A 21,103-nucleotide genomic window follows, 5' to 3' on the forward strand; every position below is an offset into this window, starting at 1 on the left:
ACCTCAGGCAATGTTCACAGAACAAGAATGAATAGAAGTGGTCACTGTTTAGTCTGTTCTCTGCTGGTTGACACATATGCAGATGGCTTGCACTCTGAACATGACATTAACAATTAAACAGAATAGAATAGAATTAGGAGGTATATAATACATGTATACTTACACATCCATGTATATATATATATATGTGTGTGTGTGTGTCCATATATGAATCCTAACACTAACCTTAATTTTATATCATGTATATTTTTTATGATAAACCTACATTTTAATGGGAGAAACTGTTTTGTTACAGAAGAAAATTGAAATTTAATTTTTTGAGAGAGTAACATAATGGGTCTCTGGCTTAGGGGACACCAAGTATAGTTGGGGATGAAGTCACGGTTTCTGTTGTGAATGTTGAGGTCTCCACTTTGCCCTCTAGCACCCTAACCCTCCAGACATGAGTTTAGAAGAGCATTTCTGGGGAAAATGAGCATCTTGACATTTTGAGAGAAAGTCAACTGTATAAAAAAGGTGAAACCCCACCCCTGATCTGGGACACAAAGTCAGGAAAGACATACCTCTTCTCTGACCAGGAGAGCTGAGCACTGCAAAGGGACACCCATCATCTTGTGTGGATTCCATGTCACAGAGTTGGCCCTAAAATAAACAAATCACATAGGAGGATTGCACCTCACATCTGACAGCAGATCTACTAAGGTTTTGCACATGGGCAGCAGCGCTTCAGCCTGTTCGCACTGTGGCTCAGACTCCAAGATGACACTACAATTACAAAACCAAAGGAGACTCAACAATGTGCAACTTTTCTCTGTCCACAGAGATGATGGGGAAAGACCTCCATTCCCATGTGGTATCTTTTCTTACAAGTTCCAGTGGGAAGCTCCCGACCTCTGTGGTGGTCTGAGAATCCCTTAGAGGGACCAGGATCACTGAGCTCAGTGTCCTGCCTTGGGTCACTGATGATCAGAGCACAAGGTAGGTGAAAGGAGCACCTTACTGTCCCTGTTTCTGATACCATTGAAGTGACCTGGTGCTGAGAGAGAATGCTCATTCCACTGATGAATCTGCCTCTTTCCTCTACCCCATTTCTCCTTCCTATTCAACAGGTGACCAGATTTCTCAAATGTGTCCTGTAGAGCTCCTACACAGTCCCCTGTCTCCCTCCCTTCTATAATCCAGAGCCATCTTTCCAGACCATGGTGAGCTAGGCTGTGGCTCACACAGCAGAGGTTTAACTGGTTTTGTCCTCACACACCTGAGAAATGAGAAACGCTCTCACCAGTCACTGTGGCTCACAGAAGTGATGCACAGTTCAGCAATTTATGAACCACTGTTCTGGTCCAGATTTCTTTAATAACAACGATGATTATTATTTTAATCCTGGTACAGCAATTGTGTCTTAACTGACTCTTTCCTCTACCTGGTTCCAGAACTATCTTCATGCTGTGTTTGTGGCTTTCTTTTCTAGATAGTTGACAGCTCCCTTTTACCTCCCGTCCAAATTCCAAATTGCAGGGCCTGGCTCATGGTGTCCCTTCATTTTCTCTTGTTCATCTTTATCACACCAGATTATTCTTTGTTCTCAGAACATTCTATTCTTGTGCCCCTGGGTCCTGCCATGCTATTTTCTCTTACTGGAATGTCATTCCCCTTGGCTTTACTTGGTTAAATCTTACTTACTCTTTAACATCCCAGAATCTTTAAGTATTACCTTCATAGCTTCATTCAACTTTCTTTGATTTCTCTCTCTCACTCCACAGGACTATCTACTTCTACTCCTTCTCTGATGCTCAGGGAAAGTAACTTCTCCCACCACAAATCCCACATTTATAGGTAAGATGAGTTTTTGTGCTGAGTCAAAAGCCTCACAGTGTGACCTTGATATAAACAAACCCATAGGAGGAAGGAAAGTAATAGAACAATCCTTGGCAGCTGCTTGCAGAGGGCCCTGGATTGCTGTTCCGTGCTCTGGCTGAATCATGGACTTGGGCTCCCCCTGCTTCCACCTCTTAGGGTGTGAGGGCCTTGGGAAGAAATGAGATGTTGGGTAAGAGTCCATCCATCCATTTGATGGATGGCAGGTGTCAGCCAGCCAATCAGAGGACACTTAGTGACCTGGAGATCTTATCTGAGCCAATGAATAGTCCAGCTCATCTTCTGGCCTGTCTTTGGTTCTAACACTGGTTGTCAGATATACCGAGGACTGGAATTGGGAAATGGAAGCAGACAGTTCATGGTCAGATCAGCACCTCTGGAGAGGGTCATAAATGGCTTCATGAATAATACCAGGCTGTGGTTCTGGAAACTTCTTTCCACGAAGATATTCCTCACTCTATAGAAATACTTTAGAGTCAGGAAACTTTGGTTCTAAAGCAGTAAGTAATAGTAGTAAAGAGATAATAGTCAGGGAGCCAGATGGTATGGGGTTTATATCCCTGTTTCATCACTTTCCAGCTGTGTGACCTTAAGCAAGCAACTTAACCTCTCTGTGCCTAGATGGCTTCATCTGTAAAAGGAGAATTTTAGTAAATAGTTTGTATAAAGTGATGATAACTGTGCCTCACACAGTGAGCATTAAATAAGTTTGGCTCCTGCTTATTGATTTTATTCCTGTCACTTACAGGCTTTGTGACAGTGGGCAGACACACACCATTATTCTATGCATCCCATATATTTTATAGCTATATCTCCAACCCTGATTAACTCAGCTTTGTCAATAAAGATACCTGACAGGAGAATAAAACAGATGTGATTTATCAATTCCATTGCGTGATTGTTTATTTCTATGTATGGCCTATTTGTCTTTTTAGGGTAGAAACTTCCAAGGCCTACAACCACCTGTCACTGGATTCTCTGTCTTGCCTTTCTCCCAGAGGCATAAAGATGTCTCATAAAGTTGGCAAGGAGTTGTACAGAACAAGTCGGTAGTGTGGCCTTCATTTATTTGAGAAATGGTGGCGCTAGGTGTTTTTCTGGGGGATTCACTCATCGCAGCTTCTGTAAGTTGGAGAGAGCTGAACCCCAAAGGCTATTTTCAGACAAATCCTTGTGCCTTCATTTGTACTGCAGATGGACTCATAAACTCGCCACTATTTATCCTTCCAGATCTATTATTTCTCCTCTAGCTTCTGTGTTCCTGGCACCATTTTTCTCCCAGGCATTCCCCTCAGGGTTATGCTTGGTTTCATTCTCTGCTGATGCCACCCTTGCAGTTCTACTTCCTCATCTCCTGGATCATCCACTCATCTCTCTCTCTGACACTCTGCTCCAGCCCTGGCCACAGCCTCAGCTGCTCTTACCTCCCACAGTTCTCACAGCTGTCTTTCCAAACAAGTGAGACATCAGTCCTCTGCTCAAAACCTGGCTGTGGCTTCTACAGCTGAGGGTTTCCAGCTTCCTGGGCTCTACCTCAAGGACTACTGTTCTCTCTTGTAGTTGTGGCTCATGTAGTCTTTAATTCCTAGCTCATGGGTCTGTGGCACACCAACAGCACCCCTGGAGATTCGACTTGTCTCTGTCGCAGGTCCTCCACTGAGACCCTTGGACAGGACTTCTACACTTTCCGCCATTTTCCTCTCCACTGTCACCAATCTACCTCATCCTCCAACAAAACCCATTTCAACTTTCTCCAAGGACCCTGTGCACTTTCAAACATTGATGTCTCTGCTCTTCATTCTTCATCTTTACCCCTTACCTATGCAGGTGCTAAGAACGCCCCCTGTAATAATGTCATCCAGCAAGTCAGTCCCTCCTCTGGCCTCTAATCAGTCCACTTGCCCCTGGCTCTCAGACGAGGATGGGGGCAATTGGTAACATAACTTGTGTTACCTTGCATAGCCTTCTGCAGGCTGTATGGCCTTGAGAACAGAATGCAGCAAAAAACTATTACAGGTAAGCAGCATCCTGAAGGAGGAGACTGAGGAAGTTTAGTGTGGGGCTATACTCTGGAGGTTCTGCACGCCTGGCCTGCCCTATCAGCTGCACCTGTTCTAGAAATGTTAGTGATGCTGGCAAGGAAAAGTTGTCTTCCGAGACTCCCCAAAAGGGCCACCAGGAAGGGCTCAAAGTGCTTTGTCATCCTGCAGTGAGGATGGCATTCAGAGGTTTCCCGAGAAACTGATTTTTGGGACAAGAATTGACCACTGATTTTCTCCTCATTTAGAGTGAGTTCTAAACTTTGGCTGTGGCCCTTGGAAAAAAAGTAATTTCTCCAAGCGAGGGCCATTCTTTCCTACACTTAAGCCCAAGCACATGCTGCTTCAGAAGTTTCCACTGGCCTTATGACTTTAATCATAAGAAGTCATCAAGACGAATACTCTTAGGTAAGTGGGTGGCTAAGAGGGTCCCTCACAGAGTCGAGCACTCAGTCCCCTCACTTCTAGGGCTTCGTATTTGGCTATTTCTTTGGGTAGATTTAGTTATAACCATTTCAAGAATGTGGCAAAAAGAACAAAAAGTACTTTGTTCCACAGTGAATGTTCTGAGCTTTGTTCTCAAATAACAGTCATTAGTACAAAAGTGTGTGGGTGTTTACTTTTCTGAGGCTCAGGGTAGGTAATTTAGTGAGCTCTCAAGTGCAGGATGTTCCATGGTTTTTAGCACTTGCAGCCACAGGTGTTACTAAAGGGTAGAACAACATATTCTCACGTTTTGCATCAGTCAAAAAGAAACTCACAGGAAAGAAGGTACTGTGGTTAGGTCCTCAATCCTGAAAGCTCATTAATTTAATGGCTGTGTGTCTGTGTGTGTGTGTGTGTGTGTGTGTGTGTGTGTGTGGCTGGGATGGAACCCAGGATCTCAAGCATGCTAGGCAAGGACTCCATCACTGAGCAACACACCTCTGTCCCTGAATTTAACTGCTGTTCTGGTCATCTGAGCAGGTACCATCTCTATTTCCTCTCTCCTCTCTCCTTTCCTACTCTCCTCCTCTCCCCTCTGTTCTCTCTCTCTCCCCCACTCCATTGTCTCTCCTTGTTTAGTCTATTATCACTTCCTTAAGCTTCTGGTTTCATTTGGATCTTCGTGATGGAAAGGGATTAGACCTCAGAGGAGCCCAAAGAACCAGGAGAAGAAATTAAAACTCTGGGAGGGAGATGTGCCTACTCTCTCCCATGTCACCTTAGCAGCTCCTGTGGTCAGAGCCAGTGCCTTAATCCAGCTGTACTCAAGTCAGAGCCCTTGCAAATAGATTCAGGGATAGCAACATCATAACATGGGGCTTAGCTGGCTGGCCCGACTCTTCCCCAGCCTTCTTTCCAATAATTCAGCAGAGTAGCTTTGGCTCCATCCCAGTAACCCATCTCCCTCTTTCCGCACTGTGGTTTCTCTGTGTGTGAGCAAGTCTGGGTGTCACACAGAACACCCTGCGCATTCCCTCTGGCTTGGGTGCCCTGCACGACCAGGGCTGACAGATGTTCCCAAGCTCCATCAGCCTCTCTTCCTTGTACTGAGCAGAAACTGTGCCAAGATGTCTAGGGGCAGAGTCAGTGTGAAGCTTTTTCTGAGTAGCATCTGGCTACTTGGCCGAGCATTGTGGGCATTTGGCAGCCTCTGTTGATTTTAGGCTTTCTTATGCCCTGGAGTGTCAGAGCTCACAATAATTGACCTGGTTGACTTGCCATGCTGTGATGGGAAAACTGGCTTCTTTTTGCATGTGGTTCAGGACTAGAGCCCGAGGCTGAATTTTGCATTCTACATTTTTTTTCCCTTGGACCTGAATATGCTTTATGCTAATCAAATACTACTTCCTTCGTGTTTTGCAGCTTTTCAATGGTCTACTGCTTAGGCTTAAAATAAAAGTCACTTTCTAACATCAATCAGAGTTATGTCAGAAAAAGGTAATTATGGGAATGAAACCATGAGAATGAAATCCTCAGTAGGTCTTATTTTAAATTAGCAGACTATATTAAATCCCCAACCTGAACTTTCAATATTGATAAATTACAAGGTACTTAATTGCTTTGAAAAATTATTGGTTTCTTTAAAGCAGTAGATATTATCTTTTTAAGGAACATGAAAACTATAGATCTTCTCCCTAGAAAAATGTGAACTGTATGCAGGTTTCAAATGATTTTGGTGGTTGGTTCAGAAATCCCAGGGATAGAGCGTGGAGAGGAATTTCTATATCTGAGGCACATTCTTGTACCACTTGATGTGGGATTCTGATTTTTTTTGTAATATTTCTGGTAAGATCACTCTAGGCAAGGCACAGAGCATGGGGCAGGATGGGCTCACCTGCATCCAGAGTTCCTGGAAATGGAGCATCACTTGCTTTTCACATTTAACTTTCAAACACTTCACATTGTTAACAAGAAAAATGCATGTACCTCTCCACGCCACTCAGCTTCCACTTGTGTTTCCGGGACATCAGTAATCCCCCACCCCAAGCTGCCTGAAAAAAAAAATCACATAAGGAGAAAGGTAGCAGTTTATCATGGCCTAGATCCCCATAGTTTGGTGTTTTGTAGACTTATGAGAATATCATATCGTGAAAATTATCTGTTTGAGCTCAAGCACCTTAAGGGAGTTGGCCACCTTCTTCTGATACCAGATCTCCAAAGTTCAAGGTGGAGAACCACTGTTAGGTCTCAGACTCTATCCCATATTTATACGGGTTCGAGGAGTCAGTCTGAATGAGATGGGAACAGATTTTCCTCCCACCCCACCACTACCACTCTTAGTCCTCAATGGACTCATTCTCAGAATGAGACATCCTATGGTTTCCAAATCCAAAGCCTAAATGACCCAAGTCAGTGCTGCTCAAAGTGTTGGCTGAAACAGCAGAGATCTTGCACCAGATGCATATCAGCTTATGGCTTCCTTCATTGAGAAAGTCTTGCAAAAAAGATTGAAAAAATCAGCTGAACCAAGCACTGTACTGTGTTGACAGTGGGTTTTGATTAGTAATCATTTGGCATAAATGTCTTATTTCATCATGGATCATTAGCAAACAATTTACAAAAGGGAGCTGATTGTCAAGCCACACCTTGAGTAATATACTGATTTTAAATACCTTCAATTCACATTTCTAAAAATTGGCATTTTTTTTTCATTTGAAAATGATGATAGACCTCTGTTGTTTTGCAGTCTGACTAAGCCGAGAATCAAAACACCTCAAATATAATTTAGCTGCTTAGTTGACCAATCTAAAATATTAGGAATGTGGTAATCTGCATTTCCTAGTAAGATGCTGAGTCTGCTTCTCCCTTCAAATATATGTCAATTTGAACTTGAGTTTTCATCTTTTGGATTTCTGCTATAAATGTAAATTCTTTTTACCCTGTTGATTGTTCTTATAAGGAAGGAACTGTGGAACTGTGTGTAGACTACATTGTTCCAAGGCTATTATGGCCTAATGAACTGAAAAGAGCTCAGGCCAAGTACTGCTCATAGAAATAAGAATATTTTCATTTTAGGAACCTCAACACATAACCACCCTCAGGCGACTTCCAGAAAATATGAATACCATGCAAGTTGTGTGTTAATTTGTCCCTGAAATTTTTAAAAGTTCAAATACTACTATTCTTGAAAATAAGGGGCTAAAGTTAAAAAAGAGAGAGAGAGAAAACAAATTACGTTCCACGAACCCCCAGATGAAAAATGTGCAGGGATGTTTTAATGGCCAGTCCCTAAGGGATACTTACATCCACATGCATCCAGATCTTATACTTTTTACAAATGTCAGCAACAGCCAAGAGAGGGTCAAATGCTCCATACACAGTGGTTCCAGCTGTGGCACTCACAAGGAAAGGAACAAATCCCTACACAAAGGAAAATGCCCAAATAATGTAACAGAGGTTCAAAGTTTCTTTTGAAAAGTTGATTAAAAACAAAGGAAATCTTCGCCCTACTACACACATCTATATCTTTGAAATCGTCAGAAGGGTTATAAATACTCTGGATTCTGGTACAAATCAGTGTTCACTCCTGAGAATCAGAGTTCCCCATTCTTTTCAGTCTGACAGTTGCCTCATGATGGTAGACATTGAGTCCTCAGAGAAGGCTATACTGTTCCAGTCTACAAGCCATTTATATATCCCAGGTACATTTTCTGACCCTTTTAAGCTCCCTTTGCTCATTTTTTAGTCTTTCTTCTTTACAGCAGGGTCTCTGAACTGAATTCATCCCCTAGTGTGAGAAGGCAGGAAAAGCAAGAGAGGAAACTCTGGTCAGACCACCACTCCTATGTGGAAATGCTCTGGTCATTTATTTGGAGTCTTAGATGGGAGGGTTTGCATGGGCTAAACAATAAGCCAGGAGTTTTTTTCAGCTAAGTGGTCCTCAGTCTGTCTAGCCATGGCTAAGTGAAAACTGACTAAGATAACAAGTTGTGGCTACAAGAAAGCAGAAGAACATCACAACAGGACCTGTCTTGTCCTTTCCAGAGTGACTGCTCTGTCGGTTTACAGAGCATGATGTGACAGAGTCAGTCTTTAGGTGGCAGCAAAGGTTTAATCTTGTGGTTTATGTTACTAGAGGTAGTTCTGAAAAAGACCAAGGTTGTAGCAGGAAAGACATATGAAAATAAATAATTATTCCTGAGCTCATCATAATAAAATGCATATGTGTATTTCTAAACCAGGAACTGAAGATTATACCTTCCAAAAGCTAAACAGAGAATCCTCAAAGCAAACTCTCTGACTGGCTAACCATCCAGGGAGGTAAATAACTTTCCAGAGCTTTGTAGGGATCTTTGGCAGGTCTTTGGAACTTGTTACTTCTAAGATGAGTTCTAAATTGCTGCTTGTAAAATAAGATGTGTAGAGAACCAATCATATCACCAGGAAAAATTGTCCCCTTTTTTAAAGAACCCTGCAACAGTAACTCACATGCTTCAGAAGACTTCCGAGGTTTCCTACTTGTGAAAATGAGTTTCCAAACGTGTGTCTGCTTAATTCCAACCCTCAGCACAGAGGAAGGCAAACAGTTTGGAAACTCTTATGATACCTCTGTATAAATTATGCATTCAGCAACTTAAGCTTTTTTAAACAGAGCCTATACAAAACTCAGAGAAATAAATAATGATTGAATGCAGAATTCCATATTCTCATTAAAGCCGGGAAAGTGAGGTATGGGTCTGTTTTCAAAGTAAAACTTAATGAGCTTTCCTCGGGTTAGAAATACAGATTTGGATCCTCACTACAAAAACTTACTTTCTGTTTGGCCTCAAGGATTCTTCTTTCGAGATCAGATGGGATCATTTTTCCCCTGAATGAAAAAATAAGTATGTTAAAGGTTTGTGTGGAATAATTTACTTTATTGTATTTACAGTGTAAGAGGACATATGAGGGTAAAATCTAACCCTATACCGCGGATAATAATGCTTAGTTAAAACAACTCCTCAACTACTCGGGAGGTAGAAATGAGGAGGATCTTTATTCAAGGCCAGCCTGGGCTAAAAAATTAGTGAGACTCCATCTGAATAAATAAGCTGGGAGATTCATGCCTGTAATCCTAGCTACATGGGAGGCTTAGGATTGTGGTCTAAGGTTAGCCTTAATCAGAGGAGCTAATTTCTACAAGTTAATGTGGCTGAATTTGTGAAGTTACTTAATGTCCTGTGTCAAATATCACTGGAAAATCATAACATTTATAAAGTTAGGAGGATTAGATGCATTAACAAATTAACAAATGCAAAATTATTTTTAAAAGACTTAGCACATGATAAGTCTTGAGCAAAAATGCCAGACCCCTCAGAAAAATAACTAAAGCAAAAAGGACTGGAAGCATGGCTCAAGTAGTAGAGTACTGCCTAGTAAACATGAGGCCCTGAGTTCAAATCCCAATACTGCCAAACATACATACACACATGCACAAACACAGAAGGGGGCAGAGAGATAGAAACAGAGAAAGAGATACACACAGAGGGACACAGAGAGAGAGAGACAGAGAGAGAGAGAGAGAGAGAGAGAGAGAGAGAGAGAGAGAATCCACTCCAAACATCCTAATGAAAATATTAAGTACAAACTAATTATATTGCAAGTGCTAAAAGCATAAAGCAGCCTGTGGACTCAAATTTCAAACAGTTGGATAGAAAGGCATTAGAGGAAGAAGCACCACTTCATTCCAAAAACATTTCTTTCCTAAAATAAAAGCACAGATACTACTTTGTTTATTGTTAAGATAATCAGAGGAGCTAATTTCTACAACAAGCTAATGTGGCTGAATGTGTGAAGTTACTTAAAGTCCTGTGTCAAATTTCACTGGAAAATAATAATATTCATAAAGCTAGGAGGATTAGATGTATTAATAAATTATCAAATACAAAATGCACATGATAAGCATGCAATAAGTGTTAGCTTTAATTATTGAGATTGCCTTTATGCAGTGTGACATTCCTATTTCAAGACTTTGAGGAAAAAAAAGACAGAGAGTAGTTACAAGGTACTGTAGACAACATGACACTCAAAGACAGCTAAACTTTTCACATTATTATCTAGTTTTCTTAAATACAGTTTAGAAAAAGAAAGAGAAGTGGTTATCACAATGAATCATTAGTGATGCTACTGGCATTGGTGAGCAGTGAGTGGGATTTTGGTATTTGTCGCTAGCTCAACTCAGATACCGTGGGCATTGGGCTACATCATCACATCTTCTGGTGTTATCTTGTCTAAGCTTTTACATATTGAAATATGTTATTTCAATATAATATGATAAGTTACAACTCTAACTTTTCTTCATTCTTCAAGATAATTTGTGGAGCTGGGGGGTGTGGCTCAAGTGATAGAGTACCTACTTTGCAATCCCAAGACCATGCACTCAACCCCTAGTACCACCAAAGTAATAATAATAATAATAATAATAATAATAATAGTGATGATGATAATGATAATAACAATTTGGCCATTAATTAGTGAGTAGGTAAGCTATATATTCTACCATTTTCATTTCAGACTAATAAATGCAGTGTGACAAAATAACTAGAATAGAAAGTAGACATAAAGCCTTAAAGCACCAAGAACCACTGATTTAGGTGAGGCTGTTTTCTAAGGGAAAACAATTCACATGCAATTGCCTGGGCTACAGTAATGGACAAGTCACTAGTGATTAGTTTGTCAGGCTGGAATGAACAAAGGGAATTACAGGTACACTTGGGAGTGATGGATGCAGACTCAGATTCACAGCAGCCTATCTTTGGGCAACTCCTCTGTGATGAGGAGAAGAAAGGAGGATGATGGGGCTCAGAAAGGAGCCTTGGAGAGCACCTTACTTCCAGGATTTTTCCTGCCTTTCACAGTTTTGCTTGAGGATATACTGTAATGCAGTGAGGTTCAACCTCTTCTAGATCAGGTGGTGGTCCAGCTCTGCTATCAACAATATGTTCAAATTTCAGAGGAAATTTGGGTAGTCTATCTTTTATGGAAAATTTAGAGCACATTAAAATTTAGAGCACACAATATTTTTGTAGGTAGACATCGAAACTGAGTAGAGAATTCATAAAAATCATTTAGCAGATCTCTAATTTTACCTAATTAATCACAAGTTGGGAAAATTTGGGTAGACTACCTTGACAATCACTATTTATTCATCAAATCACATCAGAGATTAAGGCATGTGAGAATTGGAAAAGGGCTCAAGACTTGCTTCTAGTCTAACCTCATTTTTCAAAACAGGAGGCAGGCTGAGAGATGAAATGACTGCCCATGTCAAGTTACTGCTGGTAGAAGGGAGCTTGTAACTAGAAATAAAACCCCAGGCTTCCAGAACAACTTAAAAGGGACTAAACAATTATCACACCTATTCAAAAAGGTTGTTGGATTCTTTGAGGATAATATCTGACTTTCATTATTTGGAGGTGTTATGCAAGCCTGCCTGGAAAGCAGCAATGAACACAGCTTTATTTCCATATCAATAAGTTTGGGGCAAGTAGAGGGCTTATCAAATAATCAACAGAGTGTTCTTTTGCATGGAAGTGGGAAGAGATGGGTGTGGCTCTAGTCTCTCATGGTACTCTGCCTTTCCAGCCCACATGTGTTTTGTCTACTGAGGAATGCAGAGCCTGGCATACAGCAGGTGATAGATTAACACTTCATGGAGGTAAGTGACTGAAGTAAAAGTTTAACCCAAAGATATTAATATGTTTACTTTACCTTAATATCCAGCCAGAGAGTATGGGAGTCTCTGGGGATAAAAACTCATCTTTTGATTTTAGAATTGGTCAAATTACCTTAGAACACTAATGCTTAAAATTTAGTGTGCCTAAGAATCACCCTAAGCTTTGTTTAAAATGCAAATTCTTTGGCCACATTCTCAGGGATTTGGATTCAGTAGGTTAGTATACAGTTGAGGAGTTAGCTCATTCCACATATTACATTGCACTTACTATGTACCAACATTGTTTTAGGATCTGATGTACCAGGGTAGACAGAACAGCTTTTACTGTCCATGGTTTCTTAACAACAGAGACAAAAAAAAAAGAAAACCTAATACATAGACAAACATACATAAGGATGTGCACTTTTAAAAAGCACCCAGGTGATTCAGATGCAGGTGGACACAAGTCCACATGTTGAGAAACACTGCTTTAGAAATGGACATCTGGCCTGGATGGTGTTTAAACAACTGTGTAACATGCTTGCTAAGTGCTTTTCACATGACCCATGGTTTGGAGCCATTATGGTTGTACAGCAATGAGCAGAAGGAGCTTCAGAAGTAGCACTGTGTATTCCTGGCTACCCATAAGCTGTAGGGTGAGAAGACATTGGGTGATAACCAGAAGGCTTCTGTGGGGGTTAGAAGATGTTTGGCCATACTAGCTTCTCTGTACAAGCACCTCTTGGTACATGAGAGGCTGTGGATACAGCTGTTGCATCCTTGATATCTGGTTTAATAGCATATCTCTAGCACAAATATATGTCTTTTGTATAAAAGACATATAAAGCATTTATACATTCTGCTTTAAGCCCACAAGCAAGTAGCCACTAGTCCTTTACAACACTGCTCTGACTTAGGAAGGGTCTGTCACCCAAGTGAAGGTTGCTGAATCAGACAGTGGCTTTGGTGTGTAGTCATTTTGCACTGAGATTCTTGGTCAGCAGTAGCTTTTAAAAAGTCATATGATGCTGTAGGATCAGATAACTCCATAAATTGCCTTGGCAAAATCACAAGTAGCATGCCAGGTAGAACCACCAGTGGGGGAAAAAGATGTAGATCACACTATGGGCTGTAGGCTTAGAGTCATGACTGCTTTTCCCATGGCTCTAAAGTGAGGGGGGCACTAACTTACCATGTGGAGCATGATACTAGAGTGTATGGCTCTAGGCAGGCTTCCAAATGGTCAATTAGAAGGTGCTTGACTCATTGGTTGACCTTGCTCATCAGTACAGCTGAAACTGTTCTACTAGCCTTTCCTAAGGTAGTGAGGTTTGGCTCTATTCATAGACACGTATGCATAAAGAAGAAAGGCTATATGAATATTTCCTGTTAGTAATCAACCTTACCATCACTGTTAATAATGGTTATACTGTTAATAGCAACACCACCAACAGTGATAATGAATAAGCAGTTTTAGAAGCATTCACCACACTGTGCCTTACTATTTGATCCCTGCTCCTCCTGCCAACTCTACTAGGCAATTATCATTGCACCCACTTTATAGATAAGGAAACTGAGGCTCAGAGAGGCAATTGAATGTGGCTAAAAGATTGGAATATGGGGATGGAGTAACTGGGTACCTGCCCTAAATTTAATTCTAACTGGCTAAACTAGAAGAATGAAGTTCTTCCTTTTACTCATTTACAAATGGTAACAGTACTTGCCTTATGAGGTTTCTGTGAGGACTAAATGGGGTAGCAAGTATAAACACTATAAAACATTAAGTATAAAATTCTGCCTAGCATATAGTAACCTCTCAATATATGCTAGATAATCTCTTTATTATAGTAGTACTAGCCTTATGTATAAAACTAACATGAAATGTCACAAAGCCAATAGGAGGCAGATTTCAAACCTAGAGCTGCCTGATGTCAAAACTCAGATTAGCATTGAACAACTGCTTTGACTTAAGAAAAATTTCAGGTTGAGTTCTAAACTGCAGTGTTGTACGCAAACTTTTCCATATGGTTTTCTGAAAGTCTCCTTAATTCTTTGACCCTAATTCTTACTGCTTCAGCACTGGACAGTAAAATAAGAGAAACATTCAGCCTCGTCCAAAAACATACTGCTTTATTATCTTTTGGTGATGTTGTTCTTTCTAGGATAGTACACAAGTGCTCTGGGAGTAACAGAAACTTGATAGCTTTTTGTTTTATTTGTTTTTGTAACTAGTCAGTGTTAAGTAAAACTGTCTTTAGCAAGACTTCCTTGCAAAGATAGCAAAGGTAAACCTTGGCTCACACCTGTAATCCTACCAATTTAGGAGGTGGGAAAGGCCAGCTCAGGCAAAAAGTTTGAGAGACCTCATCTCAATCCATAAAAGCTGTCTGTGGTGATATGTGCCTGCCATTCCAGCTATATGGGAAGCACAAATAAGAGGATTTTATAGCCCAGGCATAAAAATGAGACCCTACTTGAAAAATACCTAAAACAAAAAGGGCTGGAGGAGTGACTCAAGTAGTCACTTGAGGTCTGGCAAGTTCGAGGCCCTGCATTCAAACCTCAGTAAAGCAAAGCAAAAAAAAAAAAAAAAAGCTAGGGGGAATTCAAGCATTTTCAAATTGTCCAGACTACATGGTGACTAGAGAAACTGCAGAGACTTGGGGAAAATTGCTGAAGATGAATTGCAGGGCATCAGTAAAAACACCAGAGAGTTTCCCTGGGGAAAGATCCTCATGTGTCTTTATGGAGCTGCTGCTGACGTGGGTAACCTGTCATAGGAAAGGGCCCTAAGACAAATGAGCAAGCAGAAGTCAAAACATTTAAAAAATGCTTGGATTACAAAACCAAATCTTTGGCAAAGAATTGTACCATAGTTATAAACAGTGAAACTTCTTGGTCCCTTTAATGCACAGTTTGCTTTGGAAAAAATTTTTAACTATAATGATTAACCGAATTTTTCTCTTTTTAGATCTGTTTTTCATTATACACAGTGGAATCACTTTAGCATTATGGTCATGTTATGGGAGCAGGATATAACAATTATTGAGTATAATCCTAGTAAAATTTATCCTTTTTTTTGACCTTCTCCCAAAGCATTTACTTAATACACATACTCTCACTATGTAATAATCCAAGTGATGTGTGTCAGGGCACTCCAACCATGGTGTGTTAAGTAGCTGTTATCTTTTTTATATGAAACTTCCTTATTGCTGCCAATGAGGGTTAGCACCAGGGCTGACAAGGAAGTATATGGTGAGGGAAAATGGGCACATTCTTATAGGTTACATTTTCTTTGGGGGAAAATTATGCATTTCCCCCCAAATTTTAAGATTAGCATAAATCTTTGCAATCTTTATATATCACTTGTGTAATATTACAATATCTTGATCTATAATATCTTTGTAACCTCTATAACCTCCTTTCTCATTTTAAATACTGCATTTTCTCTCTTTTCTTTATTAGACTAATCAGGAATTTGTGTATCCGTTGGTCTTTTCACTATCCCAGCTTTAGTTAAGTCTACTTCATTAAGTTTTCTAACACAGAAAAATGGATTACCTCTTTCTGCCTACATTGTTTGATATTGTTTCTTTAGCCTCCTGGATTAAATATTTAGTTAGTTTTACTTTCTGTTTAAAATCAGTGTCATCTCAGTGATGTGTAAAAGGCTTTTTTAAGAAAGTCAACATCCATTCTAGAAGAGCAAAAAGGGAGGAAGAAGTAGAATGGGGTAGAAAAAATAAAAAGAAGAAATAGTTCTTGGTAAATTTGAAAAAAGAGGGCATGTCTTTAACATAATTGGGAACATTTATTTCAAAATCAGAATCAACTGAAAGACAAATATTTTCTCTCATATGAGGAATCTAGACCTAAGAAAATGACATGAATGTAGAAGGAAGACTGCTGGGGAAGGAAGACCCTTGGGAGGGGGAAGGAAAAAGGAGAGGGTGATGAGGGAGTGAATATAATCAAAATATTTCATATGTATGTATGAAATAAAATAACAAAGCCCATTCAATGGTGAAAAAAACAGGAAGGACAAGAAAGAGTAACAGACAAGCAATATTATATATACATAGAAATATATGCAGAACGTGTGTCCAAAAGTGGGACTGGTAGAGGAGACCAAGGGAGGAAGAAAAGAAGGAAAGAAAGATAGAAAATAATTATGAAGTACATTATATTTGTGTAGGAACAAGACACAAGGAAACACGCAGAAAACTGTTAAACCAGATAAGGAAAAAGGGCGAGGCAGTGCAGTGGAGGGGAGTTACATTAACTTAAGTAGAATGCATGCACAGGTATAATGCCATGGCAAAAATCCCACTGAACAACAAACAGATACCGAAACAAGGAAGGACAAGAATGAAAAATAGGTAACGCTAAGGGGAAGGCATTAACGGGAGTGAGAGGTTAAAAGAAGGAAGTTAAGAAGGTGAATATATTTGATGTACTTCCTATACAAGAATGAATATAGAATTTTTAAACCTGCGAAAATTACCATAAGAAGGGGACTAAGGTAGAAAGGAGAAAAATGGGGTGGGGGTGAAACAAATTAGGATATAATACATGCATACATAGAAATGTCATAATGAAACTCCCTTAGAGCTATGTTAGACAAAAATGTCTTTTTTTCAAAAATGGAGGACAAGAAGGTAAAATAGGTGCTGTCTTGGGGTTGGTACCACTGGGAGGGGGGAGGATATAAAGAAAGGTATAGGAGGGTGAATATGGTAGAAATATCATGTACTTTTGTATGAAAATAGAAAAATTAAACCTGAAAATGAAACCTGATCTAAAAATGGGAGTAGAAGGAACAAAGGAGTATGACAGAGAGAGTAAATTTTACTAGCATATATTATAAGCACATTTGTAAATGTCACAATGTACCCCAGTACAACAATAATTTAAAAAAAAGAAATCAGAAGAAAGAAAAGAAAGAAAATTTCCTACTGTATAAAAAGTCCAGGACCTAATGGCTTTTTTTTTTTTTTGGTGGGACTGGAGTTTGAACTCAGGGCTTCACATTTGCAAAGCAGGTGCTCTACCACTTGAGCCACGACTCCAGCCCCATAATGGCTTCACTGGTGAATTTTACTAAACATTTAAAGAAGGATTAATAAGAATCCTCAAATTTTCCATATAATTGAAGGAACACAACTAGGGTCACTCTACAAGGCCAGAATTACTTTGATACCAAAGCCAGAAAGGATACTATGAGAAGACACATGTAAACATTGTCCACAGAATGCCAAAAATTGAACTTAGCTTTTAAAAGGATAATGGATCATACACCATGATCAAGTGGAATTTATCCTTGGGATACAAGGTTCAATACACACAAATCAACAGATGTGAACTATATAATATCAAAATAAAAGATAAAACCACATGATCATCACAATAGATACAGAAAAAGCATTCAACAAGATTCAATGTCCCTTCACTATTAAAAAAAAAAAACTCTCAACAAATTAGGTATAGAAGGAATATACCTTAACATAATAAAGTCCATATCTGATAAGCCCACAGCTAACACATTATACTCAATAGTGAAAAATTGAAGGCTTTTCCTTTAAGATCAGACACAAGAGAAGGATGCTTCACTTGCCACTTTCATTCAACATATTAGTGGAAGTACTAGTCAGAGAAATTTTGAAAGAAAAAGAAATAAATGATATTCAAATCAGTCAGGAAGAAGTTAATTTGTCTCTGTTTTCAGATGACATTATCTTATATATAGAAAACCTTGAAGACTCCACCAAAAAAATCATTTAGATCAAATAAACAAATTCAGTAACATTCCAGAATACAAAAATCAACACAAAAAAGTCATGAGGAACTATTCAGAAATTAAGCAAATAATTTAATTTACAACAGCATTGAAGAGAATAAAATACATAGGAATAAGTTTAGTCAAGGAGGTGAAAGATATGTGCACTAAGAACGATAAACATTAATGAAAGAAATGGAAGAAAACACAAATAATGGAGAGCTATCCTGTGTTCATGATTGGGAGAATTGGTATTGTCAAAGTTTCCATACTCCTCAAAGCAATCTATGGATTTGATGAAATCTATCAAAATTCCAATGATGTTTTCACAGAAATACAGAAAAAACATTGAAGATTCATATGGAAACACAAAAGATCAAGAATAGTTATAGAAATCTTGAGGAAGAACAAAGAAGTATCACATTTTCTGATTTCAAATTAAATTACAAACTATGGTAATTAAAAAAAAAGTATTGTACTGTCATAAAAACAGATATAAGCCAATGGAACAGAATTGATAGCCAAGGAATAGATCCATGTATGGATGGACTAATGGTTGACAAAGGCAGTAAGAATGCACAATGGGGAAAGGTGCCTTCCTCAGTAAGCAGTGCTTGGAAAACTGGATATCTGCATTTTAAAAAATATTGGGTCTTTAGTTTATGCCATAAAAATCAACTCAAAATGGATCGAAGACTTAAACATAAGATCTGAAACTGTAATATTCCTAGAAGAAAACACAGAGGAAGAGCTTCATTAAAATTTTTTTTTTCAAAAAAGAATTGACCTACCATATGATCCAGAAATCCTACTTTTGGGTAGAGAACCAAGGGAAATAATATCACTATAATAAAACTACATTTCCATGTTTATTGCAGGTTTTTTTTTTTTGGCAGCACGGAGTTTGAACTCAGGACCTCATGCTTGTTAGGCAAGCACTCTTACCACTTGAGCTACTCAGCAGCCCTGTTTCTATATTGGGTTTTTTCAAGACCTAGGGTCTTGTGAACTGTTTGCTCTGGGGCTGGCTTTGAACCACGATCCTCCTGATCTCTGTTTCCTGAGTAGCTAGGATTATAGGCTTGAGCCAGTAGTGCTCAGCTCATTGCAGCATTTTTAACAATAATTTAGCTATGGAAAAATCTTAAGTGTCTGTCAATATATGAGTGCATAAAGAGAATACTGTAAATATAGACAGTGGAATATTATTATCCTTGTAAAAGAAGGAAATCTTGCTACTTGTGATGTCCTGGAGAACACCATGCTAAGTGAAATAAGCCAGACACAGAAAGACAAACACTGCCTGAAAACTCAAGCTTATAGAAACAGTAAAAAGATGGTCCACAGGGGTCACAGGGTGGGAGAATGGATAGATGTTGGTTGAATAGTAAAACTTCCAGTAATAAGATGAGTAAGTTCAGGGGCCCTCATATATAGCACAGTGACCACAGTCAATGAATTGTATACTTTCAGCTTGCTGAGAGAGTAGATCTTAAGTGTTCTCATCGACTCTCCACCCCCTCCCCCAAGACCAACCACGGAGGGGATGGATAAGTTAATGACTGTGGTTATCATTAACAGTGTACACACATGTTAAACATTATGTTGTTTACCTTAAATATATACAATTTTATTTGTCAGTATACTTCATTGACGTCAAATAAAAAAAGAACACTCTTAAAATGTTAAGTAAATTAAGAAAAAGACAACATTGCAATGGGGCTAAAATAATAGCATCTGAAACTCTTAATGAGTAAAATCTACCATAAGTCTAAAAATATTCAAAAGTAGAGGTTACTTATATTTCCATAATGATCAGTAGAAAATATAAAAAATAAATGAATAACACCAATTTTTTAAAATACCTGGAAATAAACTTAAAAATTATAAACTCTATAAGAAGAGAACGGATCTTTACCAAAGGATCAAAAAAGACTTAGATAAATTGAGAGCCTCGTATTCTTTGATGAGAAAACCCAACAATGCAAATATGCAGAATTAATAACTAAACTTCACACAATTCCAATAGGATCCCAAGTGGATTTTTAGGGGAGTGAGAACCTAGGAAAGTAATTCGAAGGCACAACTGAATGAAAAGCATTGTTGTTAAAAAAGAACGGACACAGAACAGATTCTTTTTGATTAAGTATTAGAACATATTATAATACTCCAGTCATTAAAAAGTGTGGGAATGTAGCCAGATAGGTAAATCAATGGAACAAAGCTAAAAGACAAGAGATGCTTAATATGAATTTGATATTTATTAGATTATTGTATAGGTTATCTTACATATCTGACCTTTTTTGGATCTAAAATGGTATTGGAACAACCTTTGGGAAAAAATTGTATACTTCGCAGACACCAAAGATCAAAATAAATTCCTTTGAGGTCTACTACTTAAACAATAACACAAAAGTTCTAAGGGGGAAAAAATGAATATTAACATGTACTAATAATGGGAAAAACTTTCTAAGAGAACATTAAAGGCATCCACGATTGAGTAAATGGTGATCACTCTGACCACAGAAAGATGAAACATTTTTATAAATACTACAGATGAAATTAAAAAGCAAATGAGATACTTTGGAAAACATTTGTAACACCCAAGACAAAAAAAATGCTTTTTTGATCTTTTTCTTTTTGAACTATATGAATAATTGATGAGCATCAAACATTCATTTTTGTAATTATAAAATGAAAACAGGAAGAATAAAAAGTTTCATTCATGCAAATCATCATATTCAGTAAAATAAGCCAAGTTGAAAAAGCCAAATATTGCATGTTTTCCCTCATATGTGGGATATAGGTCTAAAATGATAAAGAAAAAACAAAACAATAATAATGGAACTTAAGTGCAAAAGGGACACTGTCAATGGAGGTGGAGGGAATTTCTAAAGGGAGGGGAGGGGAAATGGAAGAGGGTATGGAGGTGGGGGTTAGTGTGTAGAGCTAGATAAAGTAACCCAACAAATACTGTTTTTAAAAGGGAGAGCTGGGGGAATATAATAGAGGATGTGAACTTGCTTGAAATTAGTGACTCCTAAAAAAAAAAAGTTCCATCCATCAGAATGACACAGGTCACCTCTGGTTCTACTTGCTAGGACTAATGATGGCCTGGTAAGCAGGCCCTCCAGAATGCGGGGTGGTGGGGAGAGTATAAATTGGTAGGGTCTTCTGTGAAGGGCAGCATGACAGCAGGTATCATGATTCTTAGCATGGGCAGTTCCGAGATCAGAAATTTGACTTTTAAGAATTTATTTATTTATTTATTTAATTTATTATTATTGGTGG

At 38.7% G+C, this 21,103-nt stretch overlaps 1 protein-coding gene across 1 annotated transcript in view; it reads right to left on the reverse strand.

Annotated features, from left to right (window-relative positions):
* The window catches only part of Gad2 (glutamate decarboxylase 2), a 77,656-nt gene that overhangs the window by 21,930 nt on the left and 34,623 nt on the right, over positions 1 to 21,103 (reverse strand). Inside the window, exons 9-12 of the mRNA XM_074056479.1 lie at positions 9,156 to 9,210; positions 7,647 to 7,763; positions 6,330 to 6,394; positions 564 to 642 (exon numbers count right to left, since the gene is read on the reverse strand). Coding sequence (XP_073912580.1) covers positions 564 to 642; positions 6,330 to 6,394; positions 7,647 to 7,763; positions 9,156 to 9,210 — 316 coding nt within the window. The remainder of the gene's footprint in view (positions 1 to 563; positions 643 to 6,329; positions 6,395 to 7,646; positions 7,764 to 9,155; positions 9,211 to 21,103) is intronic.

This window comes from Castor canadensis, chromosome 15 (assembly GCF_047511655.1).
Source record: "Castor canadensis chromosome 15, mCasCan1.hap1v2, whole genome shotgun sequence".
Lineage (NCBI taxonomy): Eukaryota > Metazoa > Chordata > Mammalia > Rodentia > Castoridae > Castor > Castor canadensis.